The 25,901-nt window shown below is 43.9% G+C and overlaps 1 protein-coding gene across 2 annotated transcripts in view; it reads left to right on the top strand.

The window, feature by feature from the left end:
• PCSK5 (proprotein convertase subtilisin/kexin type 5) overlaps positions 1–25,901 on the top strand; it is a 447,741-nt gene that overhangs the window by 380,068 nt on the left and 41,772 nt on the right. For both annotated transcript variants that reach the window (XM_059411831.1, XM_059411830.1), the window contains exons 25-27: positions 18,813–18,855; positions 21,796–21,932; positions 22,760–22,960. In XM_059411831.1, the coding sequence (XP_059267814.1) occupies positions 18,813–18,855; positions 21,796–21,932; positions 22,760–22,960 (381 nt within the window). The remainder of the gene's footprint in view (positions 1–18,812; positions 18,856–21,795; positions 21,933–22,759; positions 22,961–25,901) is intronic.

Below are 25,901 nucleotides of genomic sequence, written 5' to 3'. Positions count from 1 at the left end.
ATGTGCTCAGCAAAGGAGCAACTGAAAAGTTTTACAAATGGGAAGTTCAACCTACTGAGATTTCAAAATAAAACCTGCCGATTATTCTTTGGAACAAGTATAGTGAGTACTGCCCTTGAATGTTAAAATGCAAATCAGACCCATGACGTCAGTAAGAGCATAACTTTACCATGGTACACGTGGCCAATGGCAGTTACCCAAAGCCATTTTCCAACTGTCCCATTACGTGCCCAAATGGGCATCAGTGGGATGGGTCATTTGGGAATTTAGCAAGTAACCAGGAAAAAGCTTTAGAACCCCATCCAATGAGCAAATACAAAATCTGATGGGTCATCATGCTTTTGCTTTTCCAAGAAGCCCGTGATCCTATACTTGGGACTTCTATGGCTCCAGCTAGAACTGGTAGATAATGCTTGACAATCAACAGATGTGTGCTTTACTCAAAGGAGCCTTACAGATTTCATCTCCTCCAAATCTCTGACCTCGTCACTACTGACCTCTCCCCGTCACTCTCCAGACACACAGGAGGGTCCTGGTCTGGATTGCTTCTTGCTGATTCCTGCTCCCAGACCCTTCACGAGCTGTTTCTCTTGACCTAAATTGCTCTTCTCAAGATATTAATGGGGCTGGTTCCTTCCCATTGTCCTGTCACAGTTCAAATATCACCTTTAAGAGGTTTCCCTTCAGCGCCCAGTCTAAAGACAACAGCATCTCTCTCTCCTTCCGTTCCTCCTCCTCCCCTGACCTCCCAGGACCCCCATCCTTGCCCCCCAATATGTCAGTCACCTTATTTTAATTCTGGCACATCATGCACAATTAGCTGATATTTTAATTTTTTGTTGTTGTTGTTTACTTGTAAAACTTGCTCTATTTCTTTCTTCACTAAAATGTAACTCCTGGGCAGACAGAAACTGTTATATTTCTGTATAACTCCTCTAATCCTGCCTGCCCCATTTAGACACTCACTACATGACCTGTGACCCCATATATCAGCAGACTCCTCCCAGGTACACTGTGGCCCACAGTTTCAAAGAGCTTGTGAAGGGCAGAAGAGCCCAGTCCCTAGTCCCAGAGCTCACTTTAGGCAAGTCATTCCCACTGCTCTCTGGACCTCACATACTCGTCTAGAGGCAGAGGGACCAGACAGGATGTGGGGTCTGGCACCTCCATGATGTGAAGCCCTCTCTCCCCTCTCACCCACTACCCCAAATTTAGCCAGAGAGACTTGGCTGTTGTCTTCAATAAACATTTAAATCCTCAAGTTAGTTAAACCCCAGGACAATGAATATGTTCCCTTAACCACAAAAGGAACTTAAAGATGCAATTAAGGTTAGAGATCTTAAGAGGGATATTGTCCTGGGCTATCGAGGTGGGCCAGGGCTAAGCAGATGGGTCCTTGAAAGCAGAGAAATTTTCCAGCTGCAGTCAGAGAGAAATGAGAGAGCGCAAACCTACCGCTGCAGTTTTAGGCTCCCTCCCCTAAAATGAATGCAGGTGGCATCAAAAAGCCAGATGTGGCCCTCTGTGGACAGCCCGCCAGGGCATGGATCTCAGTCCTACAACCACAAGGAAATGAATCCTGCCAACAGCTCGAATGACCAAAGAAACTGATCTTTGCCGAGAGTCCCCCAGAAAGGAACCCAGTCTTGCGGCGACTCTGATTCTAGCCCAGTGAGTCCCATCGGGAACTTCTGACCCACAGAACTGTTCTACAGCACATCTGCAATGTTTTAAGCTGCTGTGTGGTAATTTGTTCTAATAGCAATAGAAAACTGTTACACTCTTAAAATACAGAACCAAGTGAATGGCACATAGCCAGGCTTAACAAACACCAGCATTTCTTATGAATATTATTAATGGCATAATTATCAATATTGTTTTACTATCTCAAGAATCTCTTTCTGCCTTGATGCTGAGCTCTGAATTCTGAAACTTCTCGTCCTGTCTCTCCTGGAATAGCTTCCTTTTAGTTTTTTGGGGAACTGGTCACCAGCTTCACGAGCTGAGTGTTGTGCAGGAATTGAAGCGAGAGCAAATTTCCTGAAAGATGAAGGCAGTAGTGCGGATTAGACTCCCCAAAGATATCTGAGTAGGGGCTACTTCGGGATAGGATGCCTTGAAAAGGACACCATGTGACCTATGAGTAGTTTGGCTGGGAACACTTAACCTGAGTGTAGACAGGAGGAAATATCAAGCAAATGCCAAAGGAGAAACACGTTATAAAAAAAAAAAAAAAAAAGGACATGTTGCCTTTTTTAAATGTCAGTGTCACAAAAGACAAAGACGAGCCAAGGACTCGTTCCAGATTAGAGAAGACTAAACAGACAAGGGGGCTAAATGCAATATGTGATCCTAGAATTGGGCCAATTGAAAAACAAAAATGGAATATGGACGGCAGATTACATAAGAGTATTTAGTAACATTAAATTTCTGGAAGTTGATGGCTGCACTGTGGTTATATAAGAGAATGTTCTTAGTCTTGAGAAATAGGCACTGAAATATTCAGGGGGAAAGAGCCACAATGGGTGCGTCTGACTTTGAATGAATCAGAAAGAAAGAAAATAAAAAAATAAAATAAAAACCCATGCAGAGTGACAGCAAGTGAGCAAATGATACAGCAAACAGGATGAAAAAGTAATTAGTGAATGTGAGTAAGGGTTAAGGGTTTTATTCTTCTAACTTTTCTGTAAGTGTGAAGTTATCATCAAATGAAGTGATAAAAGAGAAACCAGTCAAGTTTGCTGCCCAGTAAAGAGAAGGAATCATTAACAATCGGGCCCGTTTGAGCCACATTTTCTTTTGATTTTTCCTTCCAGCTGCACCTCTCTTATTACGACTGCCTGTTTTTTCAGACATTTCAAATGCATAGCTTCCAAAATTAGCCTAAGACTGAAAATTTCCTCAAGCTTCCCTTTAGGCATATTAAATGTATGGCCTGGTCAAAGAAAGTACAATTTTCAAATAATCCGCTACTTTAAGATGGGATAGTTCTGAGAAACTGGAACGCCAGCTTAGTACAGCTTAGTTCAGGGAAATATTCCTATCATAGACCCAATAGACATGTTTCCCCAAAAGGGTGGCCAGGCTGTCAGCAAAAATGTTAGATGAATGAAGTAAACAGTCGATCGCCAAGAGCAACTGCACGACTGACACATAGACATAATTGACTATAATGGTTCCGAAGGAGGGATTGCCCTGGCTTGCATAAATCACAGGTGTGTCTCAATGTTCCTAATTGTGTGTCTATTTCATTCTCATTGAAAATAAGCCCTCCCATCTTTTACAGTGTTGGTAAAGCCCAATGTTTTTGTAGAAACTGAATCCCATTCTCCTCTATTCACGTAACCAAAGTATGTGAGCGTTTAAGTCTCCTGTGGTCATGCCAGTCTCCCTACCATCAGTGCCGAAATTTTTAGAACATGCCAGAGATTCCCAAAACGTGTCAGTGCTTGGGAAAATTGCCTCATCACCCGCAATGAACACTCCCGCACTTAGGCACCCACGTGCACATCTAGCATTTGATAATGTCTCGTTCAATAGCGTCTCAAGAACCAGGAATGAAAATGACCGCGGCTCTTCTACAAGGTTGGTGGCTTCTCTCCCGGCGAAGAAAGAAACCCACAGCGTGCTCATCCGTGTAATTGGTGACTATTAGAAAAATTGGGAGACCCTCTTTCATTGCATCCCTTTGGCTGAACAACGTAGCCCATCTGGAGCATAAAAGCTCTAAACCTAGAGAAAAAAAACAGCACAGACGAGCAGCTTCCGTGCACTTTCTCCATTCAGTGGAGGCTAATAAGGAAAAATGCTGAATTACGATGATTACCCGTGCCTTGAAAATAGCTTATCACCTGCCAATATGAATGGAGGGCCCCTGCAGGGCTGCAAAATGACAGCAAGAACAATGGCCTTGGGGACAGAATCTATGGAGCGTCTGCTTTGTGGTCAGCCTGACCAAATGGAGCTCTTATTCTAAGTGGCCCCTGCAGACTGGTCCTCGGGGGTTCCTCTCCACGGAGAAGAAAAATAGAGGAGTTCCGCCGAACAATCACACCCATAAAATGTGAAAGAAAGGAAAGATGGAGCCAACAATTATCCGAAGAATCAGACGAGATACACAGCCAATCTAAGTTATTTCATGGTGGGACCGAGAGCTCCCCAAATTTGACAGATAATCGTCAACCTGCTTGTTACTTGTGTTATTGTGTAGAATTAATCATACTGTGAAATCTCTCTTGTTTTCAGACCCAAGTGCCGCTGGAATGCTGTTCAAGTGGTCACATGAGGTTCATTAGGAAGAAGAGCTTGGCTTTGCAGGGACTGGGTGTTGGGCTGTTTCGAGGAATCTTTTCTCTGTCAGGACAAAGCTCCTGTGGGAAGACCATTGTAGACGCCCCGGTAGAGCGTTTCCAGCCCTGCGAGCCCGAACCCCCCAGACATAATGTCTCAGTGGTGGCCTGCCTCACTGGCAGGTGCCAAGCTTTTATTTTTATTATAATAATGGCTTCATTTCCCCACGAATTGTTTAGATTAAGTATTACCACCGCCTGAGTTCTCTTTTATGGCCAACTTTTTGCTTTCCTTCCGGCAGCATCAAAACCACCAGGATTTGTTTATTGATCTTTTGTTCTCTTTGAGAATGGCTACTAGGAGAAAGGGCTCTCAAAAATTTGAAGAGTATTACCTTTTTCCCAGTAATTTATTGCCCACCCTCACCAAACCTACGTACATGCTTATGGGTACACACACATACACGCTTACACCACAGGCGTAGCATTGTTCTAACATGGGACTGGAGGGGTGGATAGAGTCCCTTTGTGCTGGAGACAAGGACACGTGCCATTTATTACTTGGAGGAGGGCAAGGAACATAAAAATGTTTCTAATGTTTCACTGCCTTCTAGGTAAATCAGTGTTGGGCTCATAGTACTGCTTCCAACATTCTTCCATCTTGGTCTTAATTTCTAGCCCTCAGATCAGTCTACTCCATTTGAAGCATCTTGAAAAGCTGCGACTTGTGGAGAATGTACTCTGAGGGTCTCTCCCTTCTTCTTGCCTAACCCATCCCCCCCACACGCACACTCTGCACTTGGCAATATGTTTCTCTATCCCTAAAATTAATGCCCTTCTTATTTGAAGTAACACACAGGGTGTTTTTCAAAAAGCTCGTAATGACAGAAGTTGGTATAACATTCACCTGTGTGGGTCTGTCCAGTCCTGGGTCTTAGTAGAAAGCATATTTCCTGAGTACTGAGTGTGTACTCCATTCTGCAGGAGACAAAGAAGCCATAAAACATAGTCTTCATCTTCAGAGAACTTAAAACACCAGACTAGTGGTCAGTAAATTGGATTTAGTTTTCGAGCTACCACTAAAGATTTTTTGGTTTTGGTCAAGTCCTAAAAACCCTAGATCTCAAAATCTGTTTAGAAAGAAAAAAAAAAAATGGGAGGAGGTGGAAATTGAACAACATCAAGGGTCCTAAATTCAAATACCTACTGAGGCCAGCCAGGGATTCAACGCCACAGGGGATACCCATCCAGAAGCCATCTATAACTCAGCCCACCAAGTGCTGCAGGCAGAGCCTCAAGTATCCAGACTTCCATGAGAAGTCTTCTGACTTCTTTGAATCAGGTATGGGTCAACGTTGTGCTTGCCAACAAAACATTTCTGCAAACCAGTTAGCAGCTTCTGGCCTACAGGCAGAAGATCCACCAGGTCCTTCTTTCTTATTTTATATGATGTTTGGAGTCATCCAACAACTGGCATGCAAACCAAGTATTCAGAAGGGCATATGGACTATGGGAAAGATGGTCACTGGGTCCCTTGGGCCCTCAAATGATTACAAATTGTGTTCATCATTCATCACTGTTTCAGCAGCTCCAAGTGTTACTAATGAAAATCCAGATGGGACTGCTGACTTTTGAGAAGGAGAAAGAGGAAGAACAATGAAAGGAAACAAAAGGCAATCTTTAACAGTAAAGCAGCCCTTCCGGGCAATGGTGTGTGTAAGGAAGAGGAAGAGGAAGGGTTCTGTAGAATCTACCCCCTGACTCTGGAGACTCAGCAACTCCCCTCCCCCACAGCAGTTAGAAGGGAAAACACAGAAGAGAAAGGAGTGATCGAAACACACCTCGTGGTCCAGAGAAGCCATCCAATCACATAGGAGAGAAAACATAGAGCGGTGAGGAACGCACCAAACATAGTGAAACTCTCAGATCAAGGGAAACATTTTTGAAGACAACGATTTCCAACATCTGTGAAGTTTTAAAAAGGTAGTATCAGAGGCAGTCTCCAAATCTAGGGGGAAAGAGAGATTCTCTGGTTGGTGTCTCCTGATTAATGAGTAAAAAGTAATCCAGTTGCCATAGTAACTAGAAGATACACAAAAGAAAACATCTCCTCTTGAAAATAGTCCTGATGATGAATAGTCAGAGTCTTTAAAAATATCTTTTTTAAAAAATGTAAGAGGCTGTTTTCTCTTCCCCCCTGTAAAAGCATATCACAGAGGATGGGGCTGTGTTTGTTTGTTTCCCCAGATAACAGGACTTGCTTACACAAGCCTGAGTTTGCTTACACAAACCAGCAATTTGGGCAAAAAGCAATGACCAGAAAATATGTCTGTTGGAGAATAAATTGTTTTTCAGCAGTTTTGTTTCTGTTTAGGCAGCAAGGGAGACAAATGTTTGTTGTCTTGGCTTTCCTTTCTCCTAACAATATGTTTCACTGGAGTTTCCTTGGATGCTGAGAATGTGAAATGCACCTAAGCAGAGTCAGGAAATGAAGGGTTAGGCTTTCTGTAACCTTCTCTTGTTGTCTAAATGGAGAAGTAATAAAAAATATGACTTCGGTGGGACTGCACGCCGAGTCTCTTTGCCTTCTCCAGCTTGGCTCCCGCTGCCCTGGACACTTATTTCAGGACCAAAGCATTGTTCTGTTTTGCTCCAGGCTGTTCAACTTTGGCAGAATATCCAGAGTAGATTGGAGATTCCAAGCAAGGTCTTGAAATGAAAAATGTAATGATAAAATATCCTGGGGACCCCTTTCTGTAGGCTGTGGAAGGCTCTTAATTGAATGATTTGGGTAAACGGTTGGTGCAAAGCCCAGCTAAGTGTCCCAGGCCCATGGCCTCGATAGACTTTCGCTGATGATGTGATGAGGCTTGTACTAACCAGTAGAGGGGTCAATTGACTTGAGTAGCATGGCAAGGCTGCATAATATGGTCTTTTAGAGAGGGTGTATACATATTTTAAGCAAGGATATGTAATCTTAACTAGACACAGTGTGGAGGAGACTAAGAAATCATTTGGAGTTCAAAGGAATGGAAGTTTCCAAATCTGCATTTGTTCTGTAGGACCATGGACAAGGGACTGAGGTCCCCGAGGGCTCAGCTTACTCATCCTTAACATGAGGAAGTGGGACCACTGTCAGGTCAGAAAACATATGCTACATGTTGTCATCTCCCACCTGTGTCTTCAACACTCCTGACTCCTAAGTGATACAGCTCAGAATATAGCATCATCAGCTGCTCAAGCCAAAATTCTAGGAAACTCCATTTCTCCCTCTCCCTCTGGGCTTGTTAAAAAAATAACTCTTTCCAAGACTGAGAACCAATGAGCACTAAGACAGGGAAAGGAGGGGGGGCAGGCTGGCACATAGAGAAAAAGATCAAAGTATCGACTTGAGTACTTATGAAGCTAAAATGGTGAATTCAATCTCTGAACAGTGAGCTTCCGAACCCTCCCTGCCCTCCCTGCCCTGCAACAAACTTGCCACCTCACTCAGGCATGGAAAGTTCCTTCTCTCAAATTCACGAATCATGGAAAATAAAGCATTCCTCTTTCCATTAAAAAGAAGCAGGTGAATGAGAGGGCTATCTAGCTGAGTTCCTGGGACCAGACGAAACTAAGGTCTCCTACTTCTCTGCCATCTTGATTTCCAGAATCCAGAAGTAGGTGAATGAGAAAGGAATGGTAGTTATTTTTCCAGTATTTCAAGAATCCAAACAGAAACAGAGGGGGAAATGCTGTTTGTAAAATATTTGTTGTATCACTATATTAGTTTCCCAAGGCTCTAGTAACAAAGTACCCCAAAGTGGCTTGAAACAATAAACATACATCTATTTCTTGGTGTTCCAGAGGTCAGAAGTCCACACTCACGGAGTCAGCAGGATTGATTGCTTCTGGAGGCTCTGAGGGAGGATCCTTCCCCACCTCTGCCTAGCTTCTGGTGGTTTCCAGCAAGCCCAGGCATTCTTCGGCTTGTGGCTGCATCACTCCAATCTCTGTCCTGATGGTCTCATTACATCTTCCTTCTGTGTCTATGTGTCTGTCTTCATACGACCTTCTTCTATGGACATCAGTCATTGGATTTAGTCACCCCACCCCCAATCCAGTGTGACCTCATCTTAACTTCATTATACCTGCAAAGACCCTATTACCAGGTAAGGTCACATTCATGGCTACCAGAGGTTAGGACTTGAACATACTGTTTTGGGGGACATAACTGAACCCTCAATAGTCACCAAGTCATTTCCACTTCTCACATATTTTCCCTTCTGTCCCCTTGGACCCATCTCCACTGCTACACTTGAGGCCACCCACATAGCTTACCTGGATAATGCAATCATCTTCTCACTGATCTCCTCTGGTCTTTTTCTTCTCTTTCACTCTTGAAATCCATTCTCTATGCCACTATTACCATGTTCTTTCTAAAATTTAAATCTGAACATTTACAACCATCTACAAATCTAAGTGATTTCTCATGATTCTGGGCAAAGTCTGTCCTCCCAAGCATGGCATAGAAGCTTCTTCATAACCCAGCTTCTTATCTTTTCTGTCTTCCCTTCCCTGTTTCCTCTTGCTTCCTCATTACTCTAGCTACCCTAAACCCTTGGCAACCCACTTTGTATCTTTCCTATTCCTTTATTTTAATTCCTGTGTGTTTTTAAGGTCAGGGCAACCATGCTGTATTCTGACAAGATCTTGTCCCTCCCTCTGGGTTGCTTCAAGGGGGTATCTCATGAGCCCTTTTACTAGAGGAATCATGCCCAGAGATTTAGTTCTCTCTGATTTCAGTTCTTCCCAGATGGAAAGAATTTACTCTCTCTCCCTCAAACTCATTTTTCAAGTTCACTAAACCTTCATTTCCTTAAGGAACCATTCTGCAACTGCACTCTGCTCCCCATAAAATCCTGGTTTAGGTATCACCGTATTTCTTCTTAATCAGTAGTTCCCAATCCCATCAGTAACGCTATATAGCTTTCGTGGGAATATTCTTTGCCTTGCTGCATTCCTCCATATACCCTGAGCGCCCTATTGTAGTAGGAATTAGTCATCACTTTAGCCCTAGCAAATAGTCGGATTCAAAATATATTTGTGAAAGAAACCATAGCGTGCAGGCATAACACATAGGACTAGAGCTGCTGAGATGAGTAAGATATATTTCCTGACCATGGCAGATCACTCACCATTTACCATACCCCAACATGACCAGAGCTGCAGCGGCAACACAAAGTTTACCAGAAGCTCAAACAAAGCAAAACAAGAAAACATGGATTCTTCCAGAAGAACTATAGGACTCAAAAGAAACAAATATGGGTGACTGGGTGGCTCAGTCAGTTTAGCGTCTCCCTTCAGCCCAGGTCATGTTCTCCCAGGCTCAGGTCATGATCCCTGAGATTGAGCCCCACATTGGGCTTCCTGTTTAGTGGGGAGTCTGCCTCTCCTTCTCCCTCTGCCCCTTCCCCAACACTCATGCTCTCCTTCACTCTCTCTCTCAAATAAATAAAATCTTTTTTAAAATACTTCATATTCTTATGACATCTAAGCTAAGCCTAAGTCTAAGTTCCCTTCTGGCTCTTATATTTTATGATTTCAGGTCCTTCCTCAGAATTCTGAAGAACTTTCTGCCACTGTTTTAGTGTCCTTTTGAAATGACTGATGCTGCTTGATACAACAAATTTCCAAGTCCTCTTCTCACAGTATTTTCCTTCTTACATACTATGACTAGGCCTCTTTATCCTTCTCCACAGCCTAAGAGCTGTCTGGTTTATTTTTGGTTATTCTGCTATTTCACTATGATCAATCTTCTTATAGATTAAAAAATAATAATATATATGTTTATGCTTATGTATGTTTAATGTATGTTTAATAATACATATGGTTAGTTCTTGGGACCAATGATTGGTATCTTTTAATAATTCTGGAAAATTCTCAGCCATTCTTTTTTTCTTTCTTTCTTTCTTTTTCTTAAATACACCTCTTCCCTATTCTATTATTTCTTTTTGGAACTTTGACATATGTTAAGTCTTCCCATCCTAACTTCCTGGTCTCTTACTGCTCTTTCCTGTTTTCTACCTTTTTGTCTCTCTGAATTTTCTATCTTTTCTTTGTATTTATCTTTGAGACCACTGATTCTCCTTCTGCTGTGCCTAATCAATTGTTTAATGTGTCCATTCAGTTTTAATTTTGAATTTTTATGTCTTCCACTAATAAAGGTTATATTTGCTTCTTTTCCAAACTGGTTACTTTTCTGTTTTCAAGATATTCCTTTGTTTCCTTAAAAATATTAAATGTTTGGGGCACCTGGATGGCTCAGTTGGTTAAGCATCTTCCTTCAGCTCAGGTCATGATCACAGGGTCCTAGGATCAAGCCCCATGTCAGGCTCCCTTCTCATGGGGAATCTGCTTCTCCCTCTCTCTCTGCCCCCCAGTGTTTTCTCTTTCACTATCTCAAATAAATAAAATCTTTTAAAAATATTAAACATTTGTTATTTTTATAATCTGTGTCAGATCATTTCAAGATTAGTGGTCTCTGTGGGTCTGATTCTGATGCCTGTTATTTCTGCCAACTTTCTCTCAGAGTGCCTAATTTCCTTGCCTTTAAACTGTGACCAATTTCCTTTAAAATTTACCTGTGAAAATACTTTGTGATCAGAGTTGAGATTACATTTCTCTAGGGAGAATTTGCATTTGCTGCCACCAATTGCCTTGGGATGCTATCTACTTAGGACTACTTTAAATTGAATTTACCTTTTGAGATGTTCCCAAACACACAGATAACATGAATTCAGATAGCCCAGGTGAGATCCAGGTTATAGTTATAGATTCTTAGAGAAGTTTGGTTGTTAGTTTTTAATCTACTCAATGTCAAGGATGATGTTTTTTGCTGTCCCCTTCTCCAGACAATTTTATTCTTCATTCATCCTTACAGAGAAACTATAGACCTTTGGTTCCCATTTCAGTCTTACATTTTATCTGGCAACCTTAACTATAATAAAAATGCTCCGAATTTTTCTATTCAAAAAGAGAGATAAAGGCTAATTAAGTGGTAAGAGAGAAAGAGAATCATAACTTGGTTTCTTTCAGGCCCCAAGCAAATATTTCTGTGGTATACTAGATTAGAGGTTTATCTATTTTGTAATTTGCCACACTGTGGTTTCTTCTCTAATTAGCTTTGCTAATTACTGTCTCCTCAACAAATTCCTTGAGGGCGGGGATTGCCTTTCTTATCTGTATATACTCATCATAATCACCAAAGCAGCAGTATGGACCTTCCTACAGCATCAGCTAAGTATTTGTTCATTGCTCCTACACCCATCCGCCTGTTGACTGTTCCTCCTTTCCATCCACCCAAGTACTCAAGCCAGAGCCAGGGAGCCATCCCACTTCCTCACCTCCCACATCATATCATCTGATCTTCTCAATTTTTATCTTTTTAGTTGCTCTCAAATCTGATTTATCTTCATTACTGCAGCCATCGTCTGAGTTTACGCCTAACCATTTCTCCTGCAGTATATTCCTTAAAAGAGTGTTTCTCAAATGTGTTACATGGAATCTGAGTTTTGCAAGATTTAATGGATATAACCATTTCCAGAGTTAAAGAAGTCATTTTCCATGCAGCACCCACGGTGATCATTTTAAGACATTCAGATCACATCGGATATTTTTTATAATGTTCCTCATTACTTTTAGGTTGAATGTAAACTCTTAAGCCTGGCCTATAAGATGATATTTGATCTGACCCTACCTGTGACTTTAGCCTTATCTCCTGACTCTCCCTCTCTTTATCCACTGTAGCCCCACTGACATTTTCCATGTTCCTTGAACAGATGAAGCTTTCTTAGCCTCTGTCTGAAACACTGCCCTCAGAACCCATATGGCTATCTCCTTGTTACCATTCCCATTTCCACTCAAAGGTCAATTCCTGAAAAGCCCTCTCTCCAACAAGCTATCTAAATCAAGACCTCTCATTGCCATTCTCATCTCATCACTCTCTAAGGCTTTATCTGATTTTCTGTACTTATTTATATGTTTTTCTTCTTCATTCATGTGTATTTTTGGAGCTTCTGTTATGGGCGAGGCAAATACTCATGGTACCAAGGTACAGGAAAACAAAATGAAACGACCTGTCCTCATGGAGCTTGAATTTCAGTAGCTGTTTCATGCATTTATTGAAGATTTGCATCTTATTTACATTATGATAATTATCTAATTTTCCTTCTTTTGTCTATTTTCCCTCCAAAATATAAGCTCCAGAATGAAGGAATGAGTGAACAAAGAGCTGTAGTGAGCAATCCTCATAGGCACTCAGCTGTGTAATTCAGCCGTCACCTCCACCTGTTAGTTGGTTGAGAAAAGAATGGGAATCCAGAAACAGCTTTCCTATTAGGATATTCCATTGTTGGAACCAAAGGACTTGGTAAAGACTAGAGCCCAATAGAGAACCAAGCCCTCTTTTTAGCCAACATTTGTAGACAATGATTTTAGATTATTTATTCTGGTCTCTCTACTACTGTGTCCCTCCAGGGGGTTGTGCCCCATTGTCAGCTGTACTATTTAGATTATTGCCAATTCAAATATTTATTCATTGTCCTTGGACACCGGGGAGGACAAAATGATTGAAAATCATCAACAGTCTCCCTCACCAAGTACTTTGTATCCTAGCACCATTGAACCTTCCAGAAAAATCTTCTGTTTTGGCAAAGCTGGTCAAAGGGTCTGTTCTGTATGTGAGTGTTAATTACTTGAAGCAGTTCTGAGTACAAGGCCTATCTGAATTACATACTTTTTAGTGCCCTTTGGGGCCTCTAACTAGTTGCACTCTGTGGGCCTATAAATCTCTTACCCAGTCATTATTTTTGTGTGGAATGAAGACTGTCAGTGTCTCTCTTACAGATTTGTACGGCGTCATCCAATAACTAGTACATATTTACTCTGGGAAATATGCATTATTGACAACGTGCTTAATTAACTCCCCAAACAATTTAAGTATTGGCTGCTTGTAATATTGTCTCTCCCCTCAAGGGAACAGTAGTACATCTCAGTAGGGGATGGACATTCTACTGACATTCCAACAAGGCCATGGATGCCCATAAAAAGAATTGCTTAAGAGCGCTTGGCCCAATGACAGTGCCTCATCCAGTTGGCAAGTCTTGGGGCAGAGCCAAGAATAAGCTCATTTCCTAGTCATCTGCCTCCTTTACGGAATCCTATCAGAAAAATATTTCAAATTAAAAGTGAATTTTTAAAAAGGAGTTTGTATAAACATCTGCCATGGTTTTAACCAAGCCCCGTGGAAGTCTTGCCCTGGTGATGGAGCATTAGGAATTGCTAAGAAACAAAATGGAAAGATGAGAAATCGGAAGCATGCAGAAAAGCGAGAGGAAATGAAGAGTGTGACCAAAAGACCAGGTCTTTGGGAAGAAGGGTCTGTGGAGAAGCCCATTTCCAGATGTGTGGCACAAAATGATGCTTGGAGCTCATAACCTGAGTGTGCACATTCTTTCCTTAATAGAATTTTTTTTTCTAACTAAGTCCATAGCACACATTTATTAATACGGAAATATGTACATATACACATAAATAAAGTCAGGAATAACTACTATAACATGCTAGCTTTTTCTTCTGATTTTTGATAGTCCTCTCTGTACATACAGATCGATATGCATACATAATATATACATATCTAGATATGGATTACCTTCCCTATTCACATAGCCTGTCATGAAAATGTTTCCATGTCATTAAAATTCCAGTGTATGAATGTACCATATTCATACCAGATGAACTTTCACGTTGTCTTTCTTAGCGACATGATCACTGGTTATTTCAATCCAGAAAGTTTTCTCCGGGGAACACATTAACATACTAGAGCTATAGAGGGTCATGGAAGGATGAGAAAAATGGAATCAAGCCATATCATTCCAATGCGTTCATTAATATCTATATTTTAACTTATTTGCTGACACCCCCCCCAAAATGCCAGGTAAACAAGTTAATTAAAATCATAAAGTTTGTCTATAAATATAGAAGGGCTGGAAGCTAAGCACAGGAAGTCCTTATATACATGCAGATGTGTGAGCCCATCAGAGAACCAGTCCTTCCAGTTACAACTTTAAGCAATCAAATATAAAACATATTTCTGGAAAGTTAGTATATGAATTTATAACCTCAGAGCTGGCATTGTGTTTGGTATGGCTTAAGTTACTCGTCTCCCAAAAGAAGTATGCAAGACGACCCACTGGCCTGGAGAAAAAGATAGAACTTTCATTTGCAATCATTTTATTATCAAATTTTCTACTTATCTTTCTACTATATATTTTTAAAATGTAAAACGTTCATGCACTAGCACACATAAATAATTCACACACACACATACATGCATTGCAGGCACGTACTAAATTTTCAAACCCATGGGGTGATGAATCGTAACAGTATGGACATTGCTACTTTATATTCTGTAATTAGGGAGCTTATAGAATATTTGGGGCTAGAAACCTATAAAGAAGGGGCAATACTCTGCCTAAGTTGGGAAGCACTGGGAAAGCATATATAGCCCCAAATCTGGTTGAGCCTAAAATATAGGTGATTGGAACTGGGAAGGTAAATGAGCCAGAAGGTTGAAGTCGTGGGAAAAGCCAGCACCCAGGGCGTGATGAATTACAATAAAGCAGCTGCTGCTTTATGGAACATTTAATGGATGTGGCCTAAGAGGTCAAAGCAAAAGGAGCCTAATGAGTCAGCGCCGAGGAGGGACTGAGGTAGGGGAGAACCCAGGAGCCTCCCAAGTTTAACCTGCCTGTTAGTCTAGCACCCTAGGCAGTAACTAGTAGGTCTGTGCAGTAAAGGACCATAGAACAGATCAGTTTCAACAGGCAATGGTAGAGGGAGGCCTGGGGTATGGAAGAAAGTTCTAGAAACCTAAAAATGAATCTTGAAAGATATACCACTCTGACATTAACCTTTCCCCCATGGTTTTGCAAAGAGGCCATTCTGCTTTAACAATATACCTGATCCCTGGCTAATTCTGGCTGATCTAGATTATTATATGATAAAGCATTATTCTTTAAAAAACCAAGTCTTTTGTCTCCTTCAGATGAAAAGTAAACATACAGTAAGATTTTAGAAAAAGCAAATTAGAGTCATTTTAGCTTATCTGTATCTTTAATTGTATGACTCCAAGTTTATGTTAACCATAAACAACAAATTCTTTTTCTCTACATATGTTGAAAATTTGGTTCCATTTCAGGCTTAAAAATCTGTCTTTTCTGGTGCGTTTTGTAAGTTACATGTCCATAACCCCTAATGTGGCCTGATCCATCCACATGCAATGGTGAAGGCTATAGGAATTACTAAGAACAGAATAACAGCGCAGAATGTCAGGTGTCCACTGAAGGCAGCCGTCAACACCTCCATGACAAGAGTGAGTTTCTCATGAGCCCCAGCTCTGATAAAACTAAGGAAACCATGGAAAAGTGACACAGAGGATCACAAAGACAGAGGGGACACCGTGGTCCCGCCCACCCCACCCCACAGAAAGGAGACGATAGACATGGGTTTCCTGAAGAAAGACAGGCTGTCCCGTCATCTTGCCGAGGCATCTTCACACACCTACTCCTTGGGGGGAATGTGAGCCACCGCCAGAAACCAGTAACTGTTTCTGAAGGTTTTTGTTTTTTTTTTTTCCAAATGTGTGAGGCTGTCTCTGAATTCTGACTGGTCTTGCCCCATGTCCTCTCGAACTATGTTCTCTCAGCTCTAAAGTTTAACAACACCAAGTAAGCAGTTCCATTTAAACACCCCACTTGGAACACCACCTTTTGAGACAGAACTCTACAATTCTAGCTTGTTTGGACTCTTCTACCCCGAAGCGCCAACACACACAACACACACACACACTCACACACACACACACACACACACACTGGAAGAGCCTGGAAAATTCACCTTTCTCCTTAAGCCAACCCTCCTTACCATTCAAATGCCAACTTGACTTAGAGTCAACTTCTAGGTTTGCGATCGTTACCTTTCCTTAATCCCAAAACAGCTGCCTCTCAGTGGTCAAGCTAAATCCATTTAGCTTATGTCTGACTTGTGGATCTTCTGGGGTGGAAATTTTTAAAAATAATTCTTATTCTTCAGAATAACCAGTAATAATGAGAAAGACTAATGGGCATTCATAAGCTGTTCTAAGACATATTTCCTGTTCTATGCATTATTCATTTATGCAAACTACTGTAAAGGTACCAAATTCGCTGTGCATCTGGGCTGGAAAGGTCCCGGACTCAAGACTACATTGGTACGCACATTTCTGAGGCTTGCTTCTGTTTAACATTTTCATCACTGACCTGCTTAAGGGAGCAGAGAGCGAACTCATTAAATTCCTAGATGGGAGGGATGGCCAGAACGTTAGAGAACAGGATTAGAATTTCCCCAGCCCTGGCCAAATTAGCAAAACTGTCAGAGTCAAATATGTTCATCAGAGGCAGGCAGGGAAAAGTAAGCCGCCCAACATGAGCTAAGTAGTAGCCGCTTATTTAGGAACAGAACGGAAAAGGATACAGATGCGAACACAGAGGCACAGCAGGAAATAAACTTATCCAATGGAAGCCCTAGTGTTCTCCAGGGCCTTTGCACACCCCCTTAAAATAGCCTGTGGAGACATAAAGGCCCATCTGCAAAAGTTCTAAGAATTTCCGTGAGCTTTTCTTTCTCAAGGCACCTCTAGTTTCAGATTCCTTCTATCATGCAACTAGCCTACTTTATGGTTCATTTCCCTGTTCAGCTCCGGTCTGGTCGCCCTGTAACAAACCGTGTCCCCACACAACAGACACAAAAACCATTTCCCTACTGTGAGCATATCCTGGCCTCCTGCAGAAGGGTCTGGCTCTGTCCTTGGTTGTCTTGACTCTTGTTCAACGCCTCCTGCGGCAGGGCACGGCTGAATCCGGCCCAAGAGTGGGTCATACCTTGCCAATCCCTGCCAGACTCGGTTTCAGAATTTTTACCTTTTGAAGAGTCTTAGCAACCACCTTCTCCAACCACATCATTTTACACCTGCAGAAATCAGAACCCAGAAGGCAGAGCAACATTCATGCAAGTTCACAAGGCGGTTAAGCCAGGGTTAAAACCCCAAACTAGAAACAGATAGCCCAGTTCCCAGGCCAGTACCCTGTCCACTGCATCATCATGAGGCTATTTCCAGAAGGTTCTGTCAATGTCTGATTAAATGGCAGAGCCTCTTACAGAAATTTTTCCACAATAACTTTTGGTGTAAGGCATCAGCCACATAATGTGTAATACACCGTCGTGTTGTCTTGCAACACCCCTCGGAGAGCCCAGGATGAACACCTGGCTAACGACCTGAGCAAGGGGGCAGACTTTGTGAAAACCAAAATAGAGCCTAGAGTAGATGAGAAAGGAAGGCTGTGCACAAAGTTCAAAGGACAAAATTTTGTTTCATTTAAATAAAGTTAAAGGTCACATAACGATCCTCATGCACGAGAGGAACATTCTCAAGAGGAGCGGTTGTTTGTCCATCTCCTCTCAGAATGACGAGAACAGAACTGGAGTAGGACAGACACCTTGTTGGAGGCCGCTCTGTGAGTCACCAGAATCGCCAGCCAGCAGGAATCATAGAATTCCCTTAACAACTGGATCCGGGAACCGGCATCTTTCAGGGAGGGTTATGAGGAAAGGAAATTGACTGAGTGACTCGCAAAGCCCTTGCGCTCTCATGAAGTCCTTCTCAGAGCCAACAGGGACACATTGAATCACTGTACTTAATGAGAACAGGACAGTATCTTCAAGAGGTTTGTGAAGTACCCAAAACAAAGCAGACTCTGTATTGGGGGAAAAAAATTGTCCAGATTTCAAAGGAGCCTCCCAGAAGACACTCCTTCACACTGGCCGGCATTTGGGGTAGCTCACGGAAAACCTGCCATTCAAGGTCAGGAGCCCGCTGCCCCTTCCAAATATGCCTTTGTAGACATGCTTGGTGCCTCTCTCCCTCCGTAAAGGCCAGGAGGGGCTTAATGTGGATGCTTTTCAAGCCGCAGTTTGAAGACCAAAGAGCTTGGGACTCTACTTCTTGAAAATCAGAATCAACCATTCCTGAGACTCTTAGGCTACTATCTTTGAGAAAACTAAATCACAGCATACATCATGCTATAATTAAAAATGGTATAATCTGGAGGCGCCTGGGTGGCTCAGTGAGCTAAAGCCTCTGCCTTTGGCTCAGGTCATGATCTCAGGGTCCTGGGATCGAGCCCCGCATCTGGCTCTCTTCTCGGTGGGGAGCCTGCTTCCCTTCCTCTCTCTCTGCCTGCCTCAATGCCTACTTGTGATCTCTGTCTGTCAAATAAATAAATAAAATCTTTTTTTAAAAATGTTGAAATGTCATTTCCAGGGGTTCCCTTTCATGAAACACCTCCAAAACAGTATTTGTCTCAAGCCACAAATTTTCCAGAGCCCATTTGCCAAATGATGAATTCTTGGTAATTAGTATGTCTTATTATTACAATTTTCTTCCAGATAATCCAGGAACCTGTACATCATGCACTACGGGGTATTACATGTAAGTCTGGCATTTATTTTTTCATGGCACTAACTTTTCTGCAGTTTAAGCAATACTGACTTAATCCTCAATCCAGTGATTAAAGCAAAGAGGCGGGGCAGCCAGAAGCGATTGTGCCCTGTCAGGCTATTAATGAACAATTTTTGGATTTAGCAATAAGAGCCCAGCTGTTTTCTTGCCTCCAAAGGAGGTCCTCTTTTTCTTGGTCCTGGAAGTCACCCAACCTGACACTGGTGTCTAGGAATCTCACCATGGGTTACCAGTTTTCAGACCCTGCAGTTCATGGACAAACCTTAATGACAGACCTGATCCCAAGCAAGCTATTTCCAAACATCTGCATAGAGACCTTGGCCTTAATGGGAGTGAGAAAATCCAGGATGAAGCCAGGTACTTTGTGAGCTCTGAATCACTCCCTGGGTAATGAGAGACACAGAGCACTAGGGTAAATGAAACACAGATTAACAGACACTGCCAAAGTTCTCCAATTCAACACTACAAGTCAAAGACGGGAGGTCTCCATGTCACCTCCCCTTCCTTTCTTAGTTGGCCTCCTAGGGCACACGGTTCCTATCTTGGAAGAAAAGCAAAGGTAGGGGAGAAGAAAAAGAAGGCCCTGATAATACATAAACTACGTAATTCTTCCCTGTGACACTAAGAACCGGGTGATGGCCTCACCCACCCCCAGTTCTTCTCTTCACCTTTCCACAAACTCTCTTGCCAGGACAAGAGATTGACGTTACTCTCCAGAGGAAGAGACTGAAGGTCAGAGAGGCTGTGGGTTTCCTCACGCTACACCACAAGCCAGCGGGGGCGCGGGGGTGGGGGGAGGGCATCCAGGTTCAGGTCACCGCAACTTAAGTGGGCTGGTTCCTCCTGTTACCACACTGCCTTTCGCCTCTAGCACCTTTGAGGGATGGTCGTGGGTAGAAAAGATGCTGAGAGGTCAGGAGCTTGGGAGGGAAAGGGGAGCCCAGAAAGCTGAAGCTTATCACAAAGAATTAATTAGCCTTATCATTACCTAAGCTTATTGTTTTCATTCAACTCTGGGAGAGTAGCCTGATGCTCTCTATCCGAACTCTGTCTGTGTCTCCACATTCCTGACCCACTGATTTAAATTACTGCTCCATGAACAGAGGAGGAGGGACGGAGAAGAGGCCCCAGACATGATTGCTGCAGGGTAGAGCAGACGAGTAAAGGAGCAGAAAGCCATCTGTCAGCACGTTCATAGCTGGCCTTTACCCACCACACAGCCCGCCACAGACCACCCCGGGCAGAGACGAACAGCAGACATGCAAACACTCTTTGGTGAGGACACATGGTCAGGGGCACAGAATGTTCCTCAAAGAACCGAGGAAGGAGAACTTACTCAAATAACCACCATGCAGAAGTGGGTGAGGGGGAAAAAAAAAAGGCGTAGGTGAGGAATTCTCCTGTTAGGTCCTCATTCTCTGCGTCTCTCTGGTGTAAGTGCATCCTTCCTCAAGCTGACAAGACAGCGCAGCCCTCCACCTGCACCTGCTTCCCCTATCCCGACCCTGTTCCACCTTGTAGCCAGCCCGATGAGCCGCGCCTGCGCACCGCTGGCCACTGATGAGCGGGTCCCATAAAACCCTTGGAGAAACAAATCCAGGAAGGAACAAGCCCAGTACCCCTGGGGGTAAAGGACTCCATGTTTGTTTCCAGAAACACACAAGTATAACCCTATAGAATGTTTTGTAACTTTGAAGATATTGAATAAAACATTGTATCATAGAAGGTGCTAATGAAGAAATACAAAGCTTTCCGAGGATACTTCGGTGATGCTATGAAATTCACCAGAGGGCAAAGGTCAGCCCCTTCAAACGGGCCCCTAATTCAGTGGAGTCTGGAATACAACATTTGGGGTGGCTGACTGGCTCAGTGGGCTAAGTGTCTGCTTCGGCTCAGGTCATGATCCCTAGGTCCTGAGATCAAGAGTATCACATTGGGCTCCCTGCTCAGCTGGGGCGGGTAGGGCAGTGGGGTTGGGGGGGGTTCTTCTCACTCTGTTCCTCCCCCACTTTGTGCATGCTGTGTCTCTCTCAAAAATAAATATGTAAATAAAAATTAAAATTAAAAAAATAAGTTTAAAAAAATGAGATACAACATTCTACTGTAGAATGAGAAGGGACAATATCCTTAAAAATATAAATACATAAAACCTAAGCCACTTCATTCTTAATATTAACAATCTAGCTTTTTAAAACAAAATAATTAAAAAAAAAATCTAGTAGACATTTTGGTAAGTTACTTGAACTCAACACTGAGCTGTTTCCAAACGTCCATGTGGAGACCATGTCCTTAATGGGAGTGAGAAAATCCAGGATGAAGCCAGGTACTTTGTGAGCTCTGAATCACTCCCTGGGTAATGAGAGACACAGAGCACTAGGGTAAATGAAACACAGATTAACAGACACTCCCAAAGTTCTCCAATTCAGCTCTACAAGTCAGAGATGGGAGGTCTCCACGTCACCTCCCCTTCCCATTGCCATGTGACGGAACGAACAGATGTTCAAATCCCAGGCCTGACTTTGACTATGTATGGGATTCTGAGCCCGTTACCTCGAGACTCAGTTCCCCTATCTAGAAATTAAAGACATAATAGCTACCATCTGGGAATCGCATGGAGGCTAAAATGAGGACTTCACGCACCATCAGTACTCCATAAACACTGGGACCCCTTTCCTACTCCCCTGCTCTTGACAGCTGCCCTGATGTTGGGTCCTCGGGGTCCAGAGGGAAGTGGCCAATGACGTGTTTGGTGAGCACACAAAGACCAAGCTTTTGTCCTTGACACCCAAATATCTGTACCTGTTAAAAATGACATGTAGACAGATGTCAGGATATGAAATTCTGGTGGTAAAGAGAAACAACGTCAATGTACCTCATGGAGGAAACTCTGCCTCCTCTCCTACCACCTAGGTTTGAACAGCACTGCTACAAGACCTGTCCTGAGAAGACCTACAGAGAAGAATCCGAATGCAAAGCATGTGAGACCAACTGTGGCAACTGTGACCAGCGTCAGTGCTACTGGTGTGAAGAGGGCTTCTTTCTCCTGGGTAAGCCTCAGGTACCACCTGAGTGGTGGTACAAAGGAAGGACAAGGCTCCCGAGCCCCCCCCGACCCGAAATGAGAGCACTCGCTTGACTGGTTTCACGCTCTTCCTGTGCCTCTTGTCCAAGGATGGATTTTAATTTGGTTTGAAAATGAACATTAGCAATGTATTAGCAATACTTCCATCTGCTTCTATTACTGAAGTAGAGTGCCTGTTGCTCATTCATGTCCGACATGTCCAAGCTGATGGATGCAAGAGTGACGGGGGCAGGGGGGGGGTACATTGAAGGTAAATGCCTTAGAACGAATCACCTAGAATATTCACAACCATGACTCTTTCCTGGGGACTTAATCCACACTATATATCCCTAAGCACTGTAAAGATCAACAAGATCCTTTTGTCTTCAGTTTGGGTCTGATGGTTGTGAAAGAACCATTCTAAGGGTCTTCCAGGGGAAGGACTACTGGCCAGAGGCTCCCGAATTTTTGCTGGATCAGCCCCCACTGACCTCCGTGGTTCTACGCGGAGATTTGTTTGATTCGTGCTTCTCCAAGGCCCTGAGAATCCAAAGTTCTTTACTCAATGCCCTTCACCCTTCACCCCTGGAGCAAACTTACATGCTTGGTTAAAAGCAGACTGACGTGTTGGATTGAAGACATGTTTCTTGGTGGAAATAAGCTGATGCCAGTTTGGTTTCTTTAAAAACAAATGCAAACAAAGAATGTTCCTGAGTTTCCCCTTGGCCTGTTTAGAACCCAGCCTTGCACAGGGCGCCCAGCAGAGCCCGCCAGGCACCCACCCCCATGCTCCCTCTCTGTGTTCTCCCGCAGACGGCTCTTGTGTCAGGAGATGTGGCCCTGGCTTCTACGGCGACCCAGAGCTGGGACAGTGTGAGCGCTGCCACCCGGCCTGTGAGACCTGCACCGGCTTTGGACACCAGCAGTGCAGCAGCTGCAGGGAAGGACAGCAGCTGCGGCAGGGGACGTGTGCGGGGCCGGCCCAGGTCCAGGTGGAAGGGAGACTCGGGAATGGTATGTGCGGGAGCGAGAGAGAGAGAGAGCAGGTGTCCAGCCACCTTCTCTGCCGGTCTCCTTCCCTCCCTCTTTAACCCTTGCCTTTGGGATATCCTGAATGAGATGAAGGCACGACTGTGAACCAAAGCTTGGAGTCGGAGAGGGGAGGAGGCTGTGGTTGGTGGCTGTCTGACTTGGAGGGAAACCCGAAGTGCAACTTAATGGTTGGTGTGGCCCGTGAGTTCCTGTTTGGTGGGGGAGAGCTCGGAGCAGGTAAACAGAGTCATGGAGGAGAATGGCCCAACGACCATTGTCTCAAAGTTCCAGAATAGCTTCTACCTAAGGCAAAGGAGAAAGACTGGCAAAGGTGGGCTTTTTCAGTCACACAAGGAAGAATGACCCTTAAGAATTAGAACTTAAGCTGAGACAACCCATCTTTCCAGCTGCTGCTTAGAACTTAGCATCATTCAAGCTTGCCTTTTAAAAGTCCCCCTCCAGGGGCACCTGGGCGGCTCTCTCAGTTAAGCAATGGACTCTCGATTTCGGCTCAGGTCATGATCTCCATGTTGGGAAATGGAGCCTAGAGTCCAGCTCCCTGCTAAGTGGGGAATCTGCTTGAGATTTTTCCTCCCCCTCCCCCAGGGGCTCATGCTGCCTCTCAAGTAAAATAAAATAAAAGTCCCCCTCCAGCTGCAGATGGGGAAAGTGGGGGTTTGGATGGGGGCAGGAGGGAGGGTGTGGGAGCTTGCTGTCTAACACTAAAGGCTTGTGTCTGCTCATCCCTACCTGCGTCTTCCGTATGGACTTCCTCACACTGGAGCCAAAGTCACAGACTTCCTTGCAAGGTAGTTGCAAGCTCCAATGACCTCTCTGTGTCTCCAGGGGTTAAAACACAAAACCCTCTTCCTACTGGAAAAATCTGACTCACATTCTATGAAGAGATGCTCACGAAAACAAGAGATGCGCTCCGTTTATTTCGAGGCAAGGATTTATTAAAAAGGTCATTTCAGTACAGCAACAGTGGAGGTCTGCTCAGGATACGACTTCGAAGGGCTGGGGGCAGGAGAGAGGCTCTCGCTGGGTCCACGGAGGGACATCCATGGCGACCGTCCACCATGACCGTGGCACATATGAGACTTAAAGGAAAAGCAGCTCAGGGACCATCACAAACCCAGCAGCCAAAGGACACGGAGAACACGGGCCAATTTCAGAGACATAGCTGGGAAGAAAATCATTCACTCCAGACTGGGATATCTTCCGTGAATTATAGCTGGACCCAAAGGCTGAACGCGGGTTTGTCTGGCATTCAGGCAGTTAAGAGACAGCGCAAGCCAAGAGGAAAGTCGTCTGGTGCTGTGCTCCTAGCTCAGAACATCTGTATTTTATCTGGCATCCAGATGATGAAAAGGGCCGGAGAGCCAAGAGTCAGAGCAGATTTGATTCCCCAAATGATTACACGTCCCTTTCAACTGGACTACGCGCTCTACAAGCAGAAATCAGGCCTTGATTGTTCCCCTCTGTCAGAGCACCACACCCAGCCCTCTGCATTTTCTACTATCAAAATATAGTGTTTTTGAAGAAGGGAAGGAATTAGTCCATTTGGGGATTCAGCACTAATAAGGCATTCGGGAAGCAGATGCGAATGCTTCTCGTGGCCAGACAAAAGCAATAAAGTCAATGGCACGGCCGCACCTTTCTATGATCTAGGAAATCAGACATGCAGGCTACTCACAGGGAAGAAGGACTCGTTCTTCACGGAGCAAGGTACGGCTGGAGCTCAGCTTCCCAGGCAGAGTTTAGACACCACTGAGGTAGACAGTAAGTGAGAAATGCACTCCATGAAGTCCCAGACTCGAGTATTGGAGCCAATGCCTACAACTGTACCCTGACTTCTAGCTCTTAAAACAACAAGCAAAACAAACAAACAAAACAAGATTGGGGGTATAATAGGTGGGCAGAAGTTTCCAGAAAACAGTCGCTAATTAGCCACCCCTTTACGATGATGCTAAGCAGGTTGCAGTCATCCTGAGTCAACTCTGTGGGAGCCCAGACAATGTACAGAAGGATTTGGAAAGAACAGAGCTGCCTAGGTGCTCTCAGCAAGGTGGTGCTGTGCTTTTCAACACGGTTTTGGATCCACATAAGGAAGGTAAAACGGGACAAACTTCAGTTCACCCACACCACCCCCAGCGGAAACAATCAGCTCTTCTTTGCTTCCAATGACTACGACTGCCTCCATTGCCTGTGCCAGCATGTGGGGAGGAAATAGCCTTAAAATAAAAATCCAACTGGACTTCACCGAACCCCTCTCTTAATAAGGTGGCTGCTCAGAATGAGAGGACCATCATTCTTTGTTAATTTTGCACACGGTGGGACCACCTCCTGCCCCAGTCTGAGGATGGCGAGTTCCCTACACGTTGGACCATGCCCGGCAAGTCCTTCAGCCAAGGCTGAGTAATGTCCAAAGATGGCCGCCCAACTCTGCTCTTCCTGCCAGCAAAGAATCACTCGCACCAGAGTACGGATCCTTCCCAGATCCCCTGTCCTAGTCAGTAATATCCTCTGGAGATTCCTAGTCCAATATCCCCACGTGGCAGCCACAGACCCAATGTGAAACAGGCCACTAATGACTAGGGCATAGTGACCAGGGCGTCACAGGGTGACCGTGGGTGAAAATGTTGGGGCATTCAACTGCCTTCCTGAAACCACTGTTGGGAATGGAAACACTTTACTCTATGACTGTTAAATCATTTGGATTCTCTTAAGTGGTTTTCCTCCTGGTAGTGCCGGAAAGTCCTAGGAATAACTCCCGCACATTTCCCCTACCCACCTATTTCCGTCATCGATGAAAACCGTGTTTGTAGCAGGCTCTAATGACATAGTCCGAGGGTAGTTTAATCTACAAAGCGCAGACGCGGGGAATTAACTTTTTATCTTTGACCACATCCTAACAATTTCT

This window comes from Mustela nigripes, chromosome 9, assembly GCF_022355385.1.
Source record: "Mustela nigripes isolate SB6536 chromosome 9, MUSNIG.SB6536, whole genome shotgun sequence".
Classification (NCBI taxonomy): Eukaryota; Metazoa; Chordata; class Mammalia; order Carnivora; family Mustelidae; genus Mustela; species Mustela nigripes.
The sequence above is the reverse complement of the archived record's forward strand: the minus strand, read 5'-3'. Positions and strand labels throughout refer to the sequence as shown.